The 16,057-nt window shown below is 42.6% G+C and overlaps 1 protein-coding gene across 1 annotated transcript in view; it reads right to left on the bottom strand.

Annotated features, from left to right (window-relative positions):
* Positions 1-15,811, bottom strand: part of LOC124795889 (synaptotagmin-5) — a 117,457-nt gene extending 101,646 nt beyond the window's left edge. Inside the window, exon 1 of the mRNA XM_047259969.1 lies at positions 15,636-15,811. Within this exon, the coding sequence (XP_047115925.1) occupies positions 15,636-15,799 (164 nt within the window). The 5' untranslated portion in view covers positions 15,800-15,811. The remainder of the gene's footprint in view (positions 1-15,635) is intronic.
* Between the last annotated feature and the right edge of the window lie 246 nt (positions 15,812-16,057).

Genomic DNA, 16,057 nt, shown 5'->3' with positions numbered 1-16,057 from the left:
GCAAACTCGCTACGTACATAAGTAATAACAATAATTTCGTGTGCCTCAATGGCCTGGTGCAAGTCTTTCTATTAGATTCTATTTCGGCAACTTGCGTGTCCCTAATCTACCCACTTATGTACGATTTAATTGGAATTCGAACTATATGTTGTTTCCAGCGACTTCTCACATCGTTAAGAGGTGAAGGCTGGAATGAATGGCTTGACGAGAAATCAACTGTCTCTTAATAAAGTTTTGAATTTGAAGCTTAAATTTATCTTTAGAACGAGACTGGCTAAAACTAAGACTGATTCAGTGCCGCAACCTATAGACCTGAAGACTGTCCAGCTATAAGTTTTTAAGAAAGAATTTGCGGGTATCAAAATATGCGACATATACGGCCGTATCTTTCGACTGCATTGCCTTAGAAGCTTAAATTATTTACACCAGCAAATGACCGTAGACCTTAGTATTTTACATAAATTTCAACTCGATACCTGTGCCCGTTCCTGAGAAGAAATTCTCTTAACCGTCGGACAGCAGACACAGACAACAAACATCCTATAGTTGTTCCGTTTTTACCGATTAAGGTATGGAACCCTCAAAATGAACTCCAACATGAAATGTTACTATATTTGACACAATACGTTTCATTTGTACAGAAATGCACCATTATTTCGCAGGACACAACAGTGAGATTATTTTATAATTTGCAGAACAAAAGTCTACACCATTATAACGGATGAAGCAGAATTGGCACATTAGAAAGCTACAGCGCGATTCCTTGCGCACTAACTGCATAAAGATGTCTCTAACAAAATTTTGTACTTTGCATATTTTCGGTAGAAAATGGACGTCAAGAAAAGCAAACTTGGCAACACCGTATCTTCGTTCAGCATTGTTTGGCTGTCCTGCCCAGTTAGTGGTGTGGGTAGAGTTTTGCGTCAGAACCACCGAGCTTGAGAGTTGGATTCTGGCTCTACACGTAATTTTTTTTTATTTCTAATTTTCGTCTGTGTGATACTGTACCTGCTTTCTTAATCGTTATACAACACCTCCGACGGGTCACATTCAAAACATGTGCGACTATTTATACTAAAACAAAAATGCGATGAAATCGTTTTTATTATTCCACTTTTAAAGACGTATTTTGCTTTTAAACGTCTACTCACACTTTTCTACATCCTACGCCTTCATGCCTTCCGACCCATTATTAAGATTGCTTTCCTTTTTCTTCGTTATAGGTGATCTTGCTCTATCACTGTTTCTTTTATCTTAGATAGTTACCCTGGAACCATTCAAATCGCATAGCTACATCCCTTAAATATATTGCTTCGCTGTACTTAATCAATCACATTCGAACCCAGTTTTCGGTGTATTATCATGCATTCTATCGATCAATACTAACTACAGTATCATGCTTATCACTTTCATATTCATTACATTTCCTTAGGATATTCCGATACCAGTGGGACTGAGAACTTGCTTCATAGGTAATTACCAAACCCCATTACTATTTTTATTCTCATCATGACTTAACGACCAATTATGACTTCCAGCTTTCATTCTGTTATTATTATTATTAATACTGGCTCCATCGATGGATACCTGGAGAAATCTCGTTTATTACCACAAGGGAAACAGCGTAATCGGAAACTTATGCTTTTTGAGAGTGGCAGTGTTAAGTATAATATTGCAGAACAAAAGCTGTTTTTGCACGAGTCGTAAATCACTCACACAAACCATTTCCAAGGTCACTCACACAAACCATTTCCAAGGTGTTCTGAAAATCTTCACACTGTTAACTTTGTCAAGGAATGCTCTGCTACTTAACATTCGGTATGTAAAGGGAGATGATAATCTAACAGTGATGGGTGATTGAAATGCTGTTGTAGAGGAAAGAGTTACGGGAGAATGTGGGCTTAGTGGTAAGAATGAGAGGGCAGAAAGACTAACTGATTTCTGCAATAAATTACAGTTAATAATTGCGAATATTCTGTTCCCAAGTCACAAGATGGGGAGTTATGCTTGGAAATGGCCATACTGCAGGATGCCAGTGGGATTACTCGGTGGTCAGACAGAGATTCCGAAATGAGATATTGGATTGTATGGCGCACTCAGTAGCAGATATACGCTCAGGTAACAATTCAATAATGACGAAGAGCAAACTGAAGTTTAAGAGAATCGTCTGGAAGAACCAGTGTGGAAGGAAGTGGGATACTAAAGTACTGGAGAATGATGAGACGCGTTTGAAGTTGCGATAAGGAAGACCAGAGAACGGAGCTCAGTTGAAGAGAACATCTCTAAAAGAGCAATCACAGATGCTGGATAAGCAAAAATAGGTGCAAGGAAAGTAACTGCGAATAAACCTTGGGTTACAGGAGAAGTAATGCACTTGATCGACGAAAGAACGAAGAGCAGAACTGTTCAGCGAAAGACAGTCGTACAGAAAAATAACTCACTTAGGAATGAAATACAGAGGAAGTACAGAAAGGTCAAAGTGAAATCGAAAAATAAATGATCGTCGGAAGGACTTACTCGGCATGTAGAGAGATCAGCACAACCTTTTGTGGAATGAAAACCATGGGTGGCAACATTCAGAGTTACATGGGAATAACACAGTTAAACGCAAAGGAGAGAGCAGGTAGGTGGAAAGAGTACTTTGAAGGTATCTTTGAGGGAGAAGAGTTTTCCGTTGACGTGGCAGAAGAAGAAAATGGAGTTGATATGGGGGAGATAGGGGATTCAGTGTTAGAGTCCGAAAGTAAAAGAGCCGTGGAAGACTTGAGATCAAATGAGGCAAAAGGGATAGATAACATTCCATTGGAATTTCTAAAATCGCTGGGGGAAGCGACATACAAAGGACTGTTCAAGTCGGTGTACAGATTATATGAGACGGGTGACATGCCATCGGTCTCAGGCGACGTACCATCAGACAGCCGGAAAAAAAACATTATCCAAACAGTTCCGAAGATAGCAAGAGCTGATAACTGCGAGAACTATCGTACAACCAGCTTAACAGCTCATGCATCCAGGTTGCTGACAAGAATAATATACAGAAGAATGGAAGAGAAAAGGAGGATGTATTAGGATACCAACAGTTTGACTTTAGGGAAGGTAAAGACATCAGAGAGCCAGTCCTGACGTTGCGCTTGATAATAGAATGAAAACAAATCAAGATACGCTTATAGGCTTTGTCGAAATGGAAAAAGCGTTCGACAGTGTAAAATGGGGTAAGATGTTCGAGATTTTGAGACAAATAGTAAGCTGTAAGGGAAGACGGATAATATGCAGTATGTACAAGAACTGAAAATGGAAAATAAGACTGGAAGACCAAGAACGAAGTGCTCGGATTGAAAAGGGTGTCAGACAGGGATGCAGTCCTTCGCACCTACTGTTCAATCTATACATAGTAGAAGCAATGGCAGATATAAATAAAAGGTTCAAGAGCGGGATTAAATTTCAGGGCGAGAGGATATTAAAGACAAGAGTCGGTGAAGACATTGGTATCCTCAATGAAGGCGAAGATGAATTACAGAATCTCTTGAGTATAATGAACAATCTAATGAGTGCAGATTAAGGATTGTCAGTAAAAGGAAGAAAGACGAAAGTAATGGAAAGTAGCAGTAATGAGAACAGCGAGGAGCTTAACATAAAAACTGGACTCACGAAGTAGACGAAATTAAGGAATTCTAGTATCTTGGAAGCAAAATAACCCGTAATGGACGAAGCAAGGAGGACATAAAAAAGCAGAATAGCACAGGCAAAGAGGGCGTTCTTGAACAAAAGATCCCACTAGATCAAATTTGGCCTTAATTTGAGGAAGAAATTTCTGAGAATGTACTTTTGGGGCACAGCATTGATGGCAGTGAATCACGGACGGTGGGAAAACCGGAAGAAAAGAGAAACGGAGGGAAGAGTTGTTAAGAAAGTGACACACAGTTAACGTACTTTGCCGTACAATCGTACGCATATCCTATTTTCTTCTTAAGTTTTTCGTAAAACAGCTTGGGCAGTAGTATGGTGTGCACAAACGCCGAATACGTCGACATGCTTTTTGCCCTTGGTGCATCTGATTACATGGCTGGGGTGAATATACTGCTAGGTCGACGTCATTCTGAGAAAAATGTTTCGCCATTTGGAGCTTCGCCTTCGAGAGACAGACCCACTCCGTTCACCATCTATGAACAGAAGTTATCCAAGGACTAGTCGTAATCCACGTAACGAAAAAGCTGTTGTAGAAGCCATACACCAAGAACTCCAGCGAGGTACACTTGAGGTAGCAAGTCAACTGCATGTCTCGCAACACATGGTCGTCGACGTGTTGCACGATGTACGGTCTGCATTCCTATCACTACACGTTACCGCCGCACCAGCATCCTGAGCGCCACTTTCTGCAGATGCCTTTTAAGTGAATGCTTCCAACAGCAACCCGTAGCCAACGCTGATTTTATAAAACTTGTAATATGGTCTGATGAAACTGTGTTCAAACATGGGGATATTTCCGATATGCGTAACTGCATTGGCATGAAGTTAACCCACGCGTCACAGGAAATCGTGGATATCAGATCCGTCTTAGCGTCAATTTACCAGTGCGAATAGTGGGAGACAATATTTGGGTCCTTCGTTGTTGGAGGACCGGTTGAGTAAGCGAAGGTATTACGCAATTCTCACAGCAGTTTGCCTGAAGCACTAAAAGATATTTTACTCCATGTTCGGCAGATGTTGTGGCGACAACACGGTGGCACACCAGCACACTTTGGAATAAATGTAGAATGCTGTTTAAGCAGAGCATTTGCGGGGAAATCGATCGGTGGTGGAGGTTCTGTTTACGGCCTCCCTGTTCGCCTGACCTAGATCCTCTGGATTTTGTAATACGCCAAACCATCTTCAGCCCGAAAAAAGCGCTTCACTTGTTTGTATCGTCTCAACTTATTATCGATTTTTATGTGCTAGAAGAATGTTTATACAGTTTTCTTACATTTTTGTGTTAAAATGTTGTAGATATGTGACACTTGTTCGTCGAGAAAAGCTGTGTCCTGTCAAATCAGCGAGTTTGCAACGCCCAACCGACAGTTGAATCGCGGCGTGTGGCAAAGATAACTACGACGCAGCTGGCCACAACGAACGTTTGGCGGCGACTGCAAAGAAGAAACACGTTTCGCTAAAGAGAGAATTAACGTGATATGTTTGTTCGCAGAGAATGGTTCTTGGCTTGTCCTTTTAGAATTTTAGTAGTATCCGAGTAGAATCCGGGTGTCGTTCGAGTAGTGAGTCTCGAGAGATATTATCTCGAGAGTGTGATTAGATCGGCTGACCCGTACGATACATGAACTAGTCTGCAATGCGGATGGAACTCAAATATGTTCAAAGCACTTCTAAGTCGTTTAGGAAGGTATTTTGAGAAGATTATCGGCTTATGTAGGGAATGATTACTTCGCCGATTTTTGGTAGAGTGTAGATTCACCAGGTATAGGAAAAGCCCCGATTTACTGAAGTGTGAGATTAGTCTCTCCGAGATGTGATTAATGGTGCGCTGCGCTGCTTAATAGCCACGCAATGGTAGGCGAACTGTATTTCAATATTTTTGTGAGATTTTCCGTTGGATGGTGTATGTGACGAGACGTGTTCACGCGAAGCGATTTCGTTGGTTTGTGGTTGAGGATTAAATCACGCACTAAGGGGTACTAGCGTTGCAATATATCATTGTGGTTATATAGGTGTGCGCAGGCATAAGGTCTAGTGACTTGGCGATATTTGGGTTAGGATTTAATGTGTGACTTCGGCGTGAGCGTCGCAATGTAGTAAATTCCGGAAATCTCGTTGGATGCACTGAATGTGTAGTCTGTATTAAAGAGAACGGTCGTCCTATGCAATAGTTATTCATTGAGAGACAATCTGAAGTTTATTGAGAAAGAGATAGCTTTTCCCTTTGGCCCAAAACGACAACTCAAGAACCATTTAAAGAGAACACGCTAATTCGATCTGAAAGAGTTCATCGAGTGCTGAGTTTTGAATTTTAAATTTTAGTGGGCTGCAAAATTCAACTCCTGAAATGACTGAGTTTTGTCTGATTATACAGCCGAAAAGTGGCGGTGACACTCAGGTATTTTGTTTTATTTTTTTAATTAAATTTCCGCTTAGTGATATTTTTAATAGATTACCAGCACTCGAAAAATAAAACGCTGACCTGTACCTGTAGTTCATCTTCATCTACATCTACATCTACATGGATACTCTGCAAATCACATTTAAATTCCTGGCAGAGGGTTCATCGAACCACCTTCACACTTCTCTATTATTCCAATCTCGTATAGCGCGCGGAAAGAACGAACACCTATATCTTTTCGTTTGAGCTCTGATTCCCCTTATTTTATTGTGGTGACCGTTTCTCCCTATGTTGGTCGGTGTCAATAAAATATTTTCACATTCGGAGGAGAAAGTTGGTGATTAGAATTTCGTGAGAAGATTCTGTCGCAACGAAAAACGCCTTTGTTTTAACGATGTCCAGCCCAAATCCTGTATCATTTCAGTGACACTCTCTCCCATATTTCTCAATAATACAAAACGTGCTGCCCTTATTTGAAGGCCGGCCGGAGTGGCAGAGCGGTTCTAGGCGCTTCAGTCTGGAACCGCGCGACCGCTACGGTCGCAGGTTCGAATCCTGCCTCGGGCATTACTGTGTGTGATGTCCTTAGGTTAGTTAGGTTTAAGTAGTTCTAAGTTCTAGGGGACTGATGACCTTAGATGTTAAGTCCCATAGTGCTCAGAGCCATTTTTTAACCTTATTTGAACTCTTTCGATGTTGATTTAATTTCAGCAAATAAAGAAAACAGTTAAAACTGAAAAAGTCAGTAACCGACTTATCTTTTATCCGCAAAATTATTACAAGAAAAAATAATATAAGGCTTATTTGAAAGCACACTAATATCTGGAATATATCTTTTCGGAATAAAGTAAATCCAAAGGCCAATAAAGTAAAAGACTGGAATACTGGTAAAAGCAAAATTCAAAGAAATTAAAGAAAAGGAATAGTATTTTTCAATGAACGACTTGTAACGAAAAGAAAGATAATTAATCCTTAGATAAGGAAAGAAAGTTTGGTGTTATGGAAAAGTGATTAATTATAAATGAAAAGTTAGTCCATTTAATTCTGAAAGATTGAGATTAACGATACAGTTTATTATAACAAAATTTCAACAGAGTCAAGGATATTGTTGTAGCAAGGTGCTACTTAAAGAGGTTATCGTTGATTGACAACGAGACATAAACAATATAAAATTATATCTTTTCTTTGTGAATGTATTCTCCAATATAGGTTGCTGTTATTGGTGAAGCAAATACATCATTCGTACTCACCGTAGACTCTCGCATTTAGTATTTTTCTTACGACTGATACTAGTTTTGTTCGTATTTTATCTTTCGAGCCTAGTTAACCCAGATAGTTCAAAATGGTTCAAATGGCTCTAAGCACTATGGGACTTAACATCTGAGGTCATCAGTCCCCTAGACTGATACGTTATTGTAATTAATATCCAGATAGCTATCACTGACGCCATTATACCACGAAGTGTTATTGTGTCCATCCTTTCGTACATAGTGATTTCCTAGTGAGCGACAGTGTAATTTACAGCATGAGAAGCTGAATATAAAATCATACGTGACGTCGTCGTATTAGTACAGACGATTATTTCAAGACACACATATTACGTCATTGAATGTAGGCAAGGTCTTGTCAGGACAACTTATATTACGAGAGTGCGCTACACTGGCCGACGTTGCTTTTCACCTACGCATTGCAGTGCTGATAGCGCTTGTTCATACAGTATGTCTCCTACGATTGAAACATAGTACAAAGTTGACGTTAGTGGTATCCAAAGGGTAGCGCAGTACAATTTCTTCCTTAGGGGCGCTAGAAGGAGCTCGTAACACGCCTATATACTGCTCTTATAACAGTGGAAGACTCAAAGAATCTTAATCCAGCGGATCACTAAAGTTTCAGATGCAGAGAGGTCACTTTGAGCATCTGCTCTGAGGACTATGTATGTTTTGTGAAGGACGTGCCGTCACTGACAGTATGTTTAACATGTTATAGCTGCCCGAATGAGATTTCCACTCTGCAGCGGAGTGTGCGCTGATACGAAACTTCCTGGCAGATTAAAACTGTGTGCCGAACCGAGACTCGAAGTCGGGACCTCTGCCTTTCGCGGGCAAGTGCTCTACCAACTGAGCTACTCAAGCACGACCCACGCCCCGTCCTCACAGCTTTACTTCTGCCAGTATCTCGTCCCCTACCTTCCAAACTTTACAGAAATGTCATCCTGGAAACATCCCCCAGGCTGCGACTAAGCCATGTCTCCGCAATATCGTTTCTTTCAGGAGTGCTAGTTCTGCAAGGTTCGCAGGAGAGCTTCTGTAAAGTTTGGAAGGTAGGGGACGAGATACTGGCAGAAGTAAAGCTGTGAGGACGGGGCGTGAGTCGTGCTTGGGTAGCTCAGTTGTTAGAGCACCTGCCCGCGAAAGGCAAAGGTCCCGAGTTCGAGTCTCGGTCGGGCACACAGTTTTAGTCTGCCAGGAAGTTTCGTGTTATACCTGGCTGTTCTTACTGTATATGTGCTATAACTACACGTTGATAGGCTTTCTTGGTATGGCACGTAGAATATTTCTGACATGTCTAATTAATAGATAGTATGTTCAAAACTCGTAAAAAACTTGTGGTAGGATATGTATCATACAAGGTGCAGCATTTTTTGAGCTGATCAGAATTAGAAAGTACAAAAAAACTATAAGCAAACCCGGAACCGACCTCTCGAATTCTAGTATGCTATCGAAGACCTGTACCTACTGCGATAACTGTAGATCATATATGCCGGGAATTTAATGAAAATACTTACCGTACATGTAATTACAATGTTGCCAAGCAGGCTTTCTTTGAGATCCATTTTCTAAAGAAAATATGTACGGGACGAAACTTTTGTTACAGACTTTTTTCTACCTTTAGTATCCAAGGAATCTCACAAAGTGCGCGAATTTTGGTCCACCCTCTGCTATCAGTATATACAATATCTGATCGAATTTATGAGGAAACCTGTGTTTAATGTGGAATTGCGCAAGTCAACTGTTGGTGATGCGATTGTGAAGTGGAAAAGCGAAGGAACAGCCACACCTAAACCAAGACCATGTAGATCTCATGTACTGACGGACTGGGACCGTCGAGTATTCCAGAAGATAGTTGTAAAAACCGCGTGAAATCAGCGAAAAATTATAAAGTGCTACCAGCAGTCCAGATAGTATAATGATTGTGCATATGGAGCTAAAAAGACTGGAGCAGAATGGTCGAGCAGCTCCTTGCAAGCCACACATTTCTGTAATCAAAGCCGAGATTGTGCAAGGAGCGACGACACTGGACAGTGGACGACTGGAAACGAGTGATCTGGAATGATAATTTACTCCATACCCTGTGACAGTTCTATGCAAGAGTTCGGGTTTAGCGAATGCCAGGAGAACATTACTTGCCACTACGTATAGCGCCAACAGTGAACTGTGGCAAGGTAGTTTTACAGTATGGGGGTGTTTTTCGTAGTTAGGGTGTTGTCCACTTGTTGCGCTTAAGAAGACGCTAAATGCGGAAGGATATAAACACATTTTATAGCACTGTATAAAGCGAACAGTAGAGGAAAAAGTCGGGCCTGATGTATTAACCGTTCTCTGCTAGCGTGGCGAGTAGACTTTCGTGGACTCTGCTCAAACGTTTGCCGAATTCTTTACATCGTGTCATCAGAAGTGCGAGGTCGACCTAGACTCTCTAATTTGCACAAGCCTCCTGTCTCTTCAAATTGACGCTACCAACGATAAATGTTTTTGGGTGCAGGCGGATCAGTGCCAAAACGTCGACGCTACACCGAAATCACTGACTCACTCTTTGCAAACTGCAGCACACAAAACGTCTTCTGTTGAGCGGATACCATCTTACTTCTGACTGGCTGCAAACTGAGAAGACGCACTTACTGACATCTAATGGCGATTTCCAGAAACTCTAGGCCACATCTATTCAAACATCACACATTTCCTGGCTGGCATGTGCCATGTTTCGTAATTATTACCATCCAAAATCAGGTCATTATTTTTGGAACATCCTGTATTTATTCATTGTGGATATATTTGGATAATATGTCTAAGCTGCCTTACATTATAAAGCTGAATGGTTGCTAACACAGTCAGTTCGACCAACGTGATGGCTAGAACCGGTTATAAATTCGTGACCAGTTGTAAGGTGTCTATAGGCTTTTAGACGCCACTGATCAATCTCATGTTCGGTATCGTGTACAGGATTCACAATTTTTATTGAAAGTAAATTAATTATTTAATGACAGCAAAAATACATCTATATTTTTCCCTAGTTCTGTGTAAGTAATTACACTAATTGCCATTGAAATTGCTACACCACGAAGATGACGGGCCACAGACGTGAAATTTAACCGACAGGAAGAAGATGCTGTGATATGCAAATGATTAGCTTTTCAGAGCATTCACACAATGTTGGTGCCGGTGGCGACACCTACAACGTGCTGACATGACGAAAGTTTCCAACCGATTTCTCATACACAAACAGCAGTTGACCGGCGTTGCCTGGTGAAACGCTGTTGTGATGCCTCGTGTGAGGAGGAGAAATGCGTACCATCACGTTTCCGACTTTCATAAGGGTCAGATTGTAGCCTATCGCGATTGCGGTTTATCGTATGGCGACATTGCTGCTCGGTTGGTCGAGATTCAATGACTGTTAGCACAATATGGAATCGGTGGGTTCAGGAGGGTAATAATGAACGCCGTGCTGGATCTCAACGGCCTCGTATCACTAGCAGTCGAGATGACAGGCATCTTATCCGCATGGCTGTAACGGATCGTGCAGCCACGTCTCGATCCCTGAGTCAACAGATGGGGACGTTTGCAAGACAACAACCATTTGAACGAACAGTTCGACGACGTTTGCAGCAGCATGGACTATCAGCTCGGAGGCCGTGCCTGCGGTTACCCTTGACGCTGCATCACAGACAGGAGGGGCTGCGATGGTGTACTCAACGACGAACCTGGGTGCACGAATGGCAAAACGTCATTTTTTCGGATGAATCCAAGTTCTGTTTACAGCATCCGTGTTTGGCGTCATCGCGGTGAACGCACATTGGAAGCGTGTATTCGTCATCGCCATATTGGCGTACCACCCAGCGTGATGGTATGGGGTGCCATTGGTTACACGTCTCGGTCACCTCTTGTTCGCCCTGACGGCACTTTGAACAGTGGACGTTACATTTCAGATGTGTTACGACCCATGGCTCTAGCCTTCATTCGATCCCTGCGAAACCCTACATTTCAGCAGGACAATGCACGACCGCATGTTGCAGGTCCTGTACGGGCCTTTCTGGATACAGAAAATGTTCGACTGCTGCCCTGGCCAGCACATTCTCCAGATCCCTCACCAGTTGAAAACGTCTGGTCAATGGTGGCCGAGCAACTGGTTCGTCACAATAGGCCAGTCACTACTCTTGATGAACTGTGGTATCGTGTTGAAGCTGCATGGGCAGCTGTACCTGTACACGCCATCCAAGCTCTGTTTGACTCAATGCCCAGGCGTATCAAGGCCGTTATTACTGCCATAGGTGGTTGTTCTGGGTACTGATTTCTCACGATCTATGCACCCAAATTATGTGAAAATGTAACCACATGTCAGTTCCAGTATAATATATTTGTCCAATGAGTACCCGTTTATCATCTGCATTTCTTCTTGGTGTAGCAATTTTAATGGCCAGTAGTGTATGATGAATCTGCATACGTGGTTTAGCAATGAATTAACACTTGAAGAGTCTGTCTTTAACACTGGTGTTATACAAGAGGTATCATTGCAAAAGAATAGTCCGCCCCGATAGCTGAGTGGTCAGGGTGACGGATTGCCGTCCTATGGGCCCGGGTTCGATTCCCAGCTGGGTCGTAGATTCTCTACGCACAGGGAATGGGTGTTGTGTTGTCTTCATCATCATTTAATCCACATCCGGCCCGCAGGTCGCCCAATGTGGCGTCGAATGTAATAAGACCTGCACCAAGGCGGCCGGACCTGCGCCGCAAGGGGCCTCTGGGCCAATGACGCCAATCGCTCATTTCCCTTTCATTGCGAAAGAATTATTATTGTAAGAAAAGGTGACCAAAGTGTCTCAAATCTGTTCTTAATTTAATAGCAGAAAATCCTAAATTACTTGAAGAGACATTGGAAATACTTTTCTGAGAATCATTCTGTACTGTCACAACATTTATTATGTTACTTCATCTTTACCCTGAAATGGTAATGGGGGAAATCTGTAATTTATTCAGGGAAAAGAGGGCGCCACTCAATAAAAAATTATTCTACTGGTCGGATAAAGAACCCGGTACGCACCAGTCGAAAAAGGACACGCCGAAGGCAAATTGCGGAAGATGCCAGGGGGCCAGATAGGTCGATATATTGCTTCTGTGGGTCTCTTTGCTGCTAAGCCTAATGTGAGGCACTTCAACAGCTGCCGGGATATAATGAAAAATTTTGGTTGTGAGTGTAGACGTTGATCATGCAAAGGTCTTATTTCTGAGCACCTACTTCAGTCCTGCTGAGGTGCGACCACATTCACAACAGACATTGCTGCTATTTAATTCATGCAGCATGAAAACCGCGAGTTGCTCGACACCAATGCACCAGTCACAAACTGCCTAGTAATGAAATACACTGGCATAGCCAAGTAACAGTCGGACTGAAACATTAATGTCCTGTTTGCCTCAGCCATTATGACCAACGAGGTTATCAGTCACGGATCTGAGACCTCGTCTCCGCGGAGTTACGAAGCGTGTTGTAACACCACAGCAAGATAATTTATAAAATCTGTTACTTGAATTTTGAGAACGCACCGGTTGATTAACAACTGTGATAGAACTATATTTATTGTATAAAGGATTCTCGGACTTCTTGCAGCGTCATTTCTGGGTGAAAAGATGGACAACCATCAACTGTATGATGGAATGAAAATGAAAATTTGTGCCGGACCAGGACTCGAAACCGGATTTCCTGCTTGTCACGAACTGTCGCCTTACCATTTGGCTATCCGAGCACGACATACTGCCATCATAATTCAGAATAACACGGACACTGCAATATCCTTTTCTGTTTCAGACTGCTGCCACCCCAAAGTTATGACACTATAATTGCCTGTCGAAGTACTGTTTTATCCGTGTATGTTGACGATCAACTGATTGACAACAGTAATTGTATTTAAATGCATTATGCAATATGAGACACAATTAAAAATGTTTACCAAATGTTTAGTATGACAGTCTTCTTCTACTCATTGCATTGTATTATGACAGCCTTCAGTTAATTTCATATTCCTTGTTACAAATAAGTACCGCATTTGAGGAAGAACCCTCTCTGTAATGCGAATTAACGAATCCATGTTACTTCTCTGTCAAAATTCAAGCCATAGCAGCTGGTCGGATCGAGCTGCGAACGCCCATTAGTTGTCAGTACTGGAAGACAAATAACAAAACATCCTCTAACCCCGCAGCGACCGCACTGCTCCTGAGGTAACAGGCCAACTTCACGTAACTCGTGGCTGAATCTATCAGCCTCAATTAAGCACATCTTAAAGATATATTACCGCCTCTGTAAGTATTTTTGTTTGTTATAAGCAGGAAAGCTACACTCTTAAGAAGCTCGTAACGTTAGTTAACGTTGTAGGGATAAAACTAGCGATAACCACGGCTGAAGTCAGATGATAAACTGATCGTTTGTAGACGTCAGTAGCGTTCACATACTTGTCGTCAGGAGCGCTGTGAAATGCCTTCTTCTTGCTGCAGCGCGGAGATCTGTGACCTTAATTTTGTCGGTGCTTTTTGCTTTGCCTAGTTTATTCGTTCGCTTGGTTATCAAGCAAAACTTGATTGCATACGTTCTGCGTTAGTGAATACATTGCATTTTCTTGGTGAAGGCACGCGATTTATCAGAATAAAATGTTACTCCAAAACCACACAGTCGTTTGTGTCTGATTCTCGCTGCGATCAGAAGGCAATATGGGATTCGCAAGCCTAGCGAGCCGCTGACTTGCGACAGTGGTGACCCGGACGTCTTTGGATTCGGATCTTGGTTACTAGATGTCCGCCAGAAAAATGTATACACACTTTAAGGAACGAAAGGTATTACTTACGTGTTTATTTTACATTTAATAATTGACCACACATGTTGTACAACCTTCAGTTTAGCTCATGGTTACTTTAAATGTTCAAAATGTTCACCGTTGGCAGCTATACACATGACAAAACGACGAGCGGTTGCCCCAACTACGACAGTCAATGTTACAGTGGAGATCGCTGGACATGTCTCTGTAATCTCCTGGCGAAGTTCCTCCAGCGTGCGTGGCTTACATCGATAGTCGTTATCTTTCACAGTTCTCCACAAGTAAAAATCCACAGGCGTTAGATCTGGCGACCGTGGAGGGAACTCAATGGGCCCTCTTCGTTCAATCCAATGCCACGGACAATTGCCATCTAGGAAAGCTCGTACGGCTAGGTGACTGTGGTGGCGCCCTGTCCTGTTGGTAGAAGACCTCTTCATCAGCTCCATAAAGTCACGTATTCCTGGCAAATTTGATGTGCGTAACATTTCCAGATACACTTCTCCAGTGACATTAGCATCAAAGAAGAAGGATCCTACTAAGCCCTTAGATGATAGTCCACACCACACATGAACCGCTGTCCTCTTTATCCACATAAACATGCGGATTTTCCGGTGTCCAGTGCACAGTGTTATGCCGATTCCCGGTTCCATTATGTTTAAATTGTGCCTCGTCACTCCACACTATCTTCATCACAAATTGTTCGCCATCAGTTACCATTTGCCGATAGCATTCGAAAAATTGCGTTCGGCAATCAGGATCGTCATCATTAATCGCGTGCAATAATCGTGGAATGTAAACTTGTACTGCTAACCCCCAATTCACGTACACATTGCATAGCAGACTTCTGTAGAGAATTACCAAACGTTTCCAACATGAGAGCCGACGAAGGAGGACTTGTAGCTGTACACTGTCTTCCTGCTCTTCCTTTGTGAATATCACAAATCATTCCGTGCAATTCAAACTTGTCAATGATGCGTTTAATTGTTAGGTGGGTTGGCGGTTCTGTTTCAAACTCCCGCCTCCACTGAGGTTACACTTCAACGGCATTACCAAACTTGAAAAACCACTTCACATTACATTTTCGTTGCTCGAATGTCAAGCGTGCTCCAGTTATCTTGTTTTCTCAATACCGAGATGAAAGTGCTAACAGCTATTGAGCCAAAGACTATAGTACAACACAGTCGTAACTCAAATCAGACAACAATATCGATACCTCTGTAGAGCCTGACAAACTGTGTATACATTTTTCTGGTGGACTCTGTATTATAAGTACGGCTGAGAACCGCGGGCCGTACGAACGCCTCATTCGGTCTTCATGCAGCTCGTGGCCCATAGTTCGATGGCAACTGCTCTAAAGTACGGATCATTTAATATGATCTGCTGGGCTCAGTCTTTTTCGTTATATAAATTCATTGGTGCAAGGGTACCTAGTGATAGCCTTAAGTCATCTAACAGTGCTCACGCACTTACCTCTCGTCGATGTGGCCCTTCTCGGCGGCCTCCAGCAGGTTCTTCTCGAACCAGTTGAGGCGGTACCTGCGCGAGCAGGCGACGTACAGCAAGCCACCCACGAGCGTGACCAGCAACACAGACACCAGGCCGTACACCGCCAGGTAGGACGCCTCGCTGTGCATCGCCGCGGGGTCCGCCATCTGCAACAGCGCGCCAGCCGTACCTCAGCTCACGTGTGGATCAACAGCCACCTAACGCCACGGCTGTTACCTAACTACGATACAGCGGTGGAAACCAGCATAAAGGTAGGATTCTTGCGAAAGTAATAGCACGATGTCTCTAGCATACTGTACCGAATTTATTATGAAAGTAGTAGATACATGTAAGATGTAAACAACTACGACAAATTACATAATTTCTTTCATAACACGAGTAACAAA

This window comes from Schistocerca piceifrons, chromosome 4, assembly GCF_021461385.2.
Source record: "Schistocerca piceifrons isolate TAMUIC-IGC-003096 chromosome 4, iqSchPice1.1, whole genome shotgun sequence".
NCBI lineage: Eukaryota > Metazoa > Arthropoda > Insecta > Orthoptera > Acrididae > Schistocerca > Schistocerca piceifrons.
The sequence above is the reverse complement of the archived record's forward strand: the minus strand, read 5'-3'. Positions and strand labels throughout refer to the sequence as shown.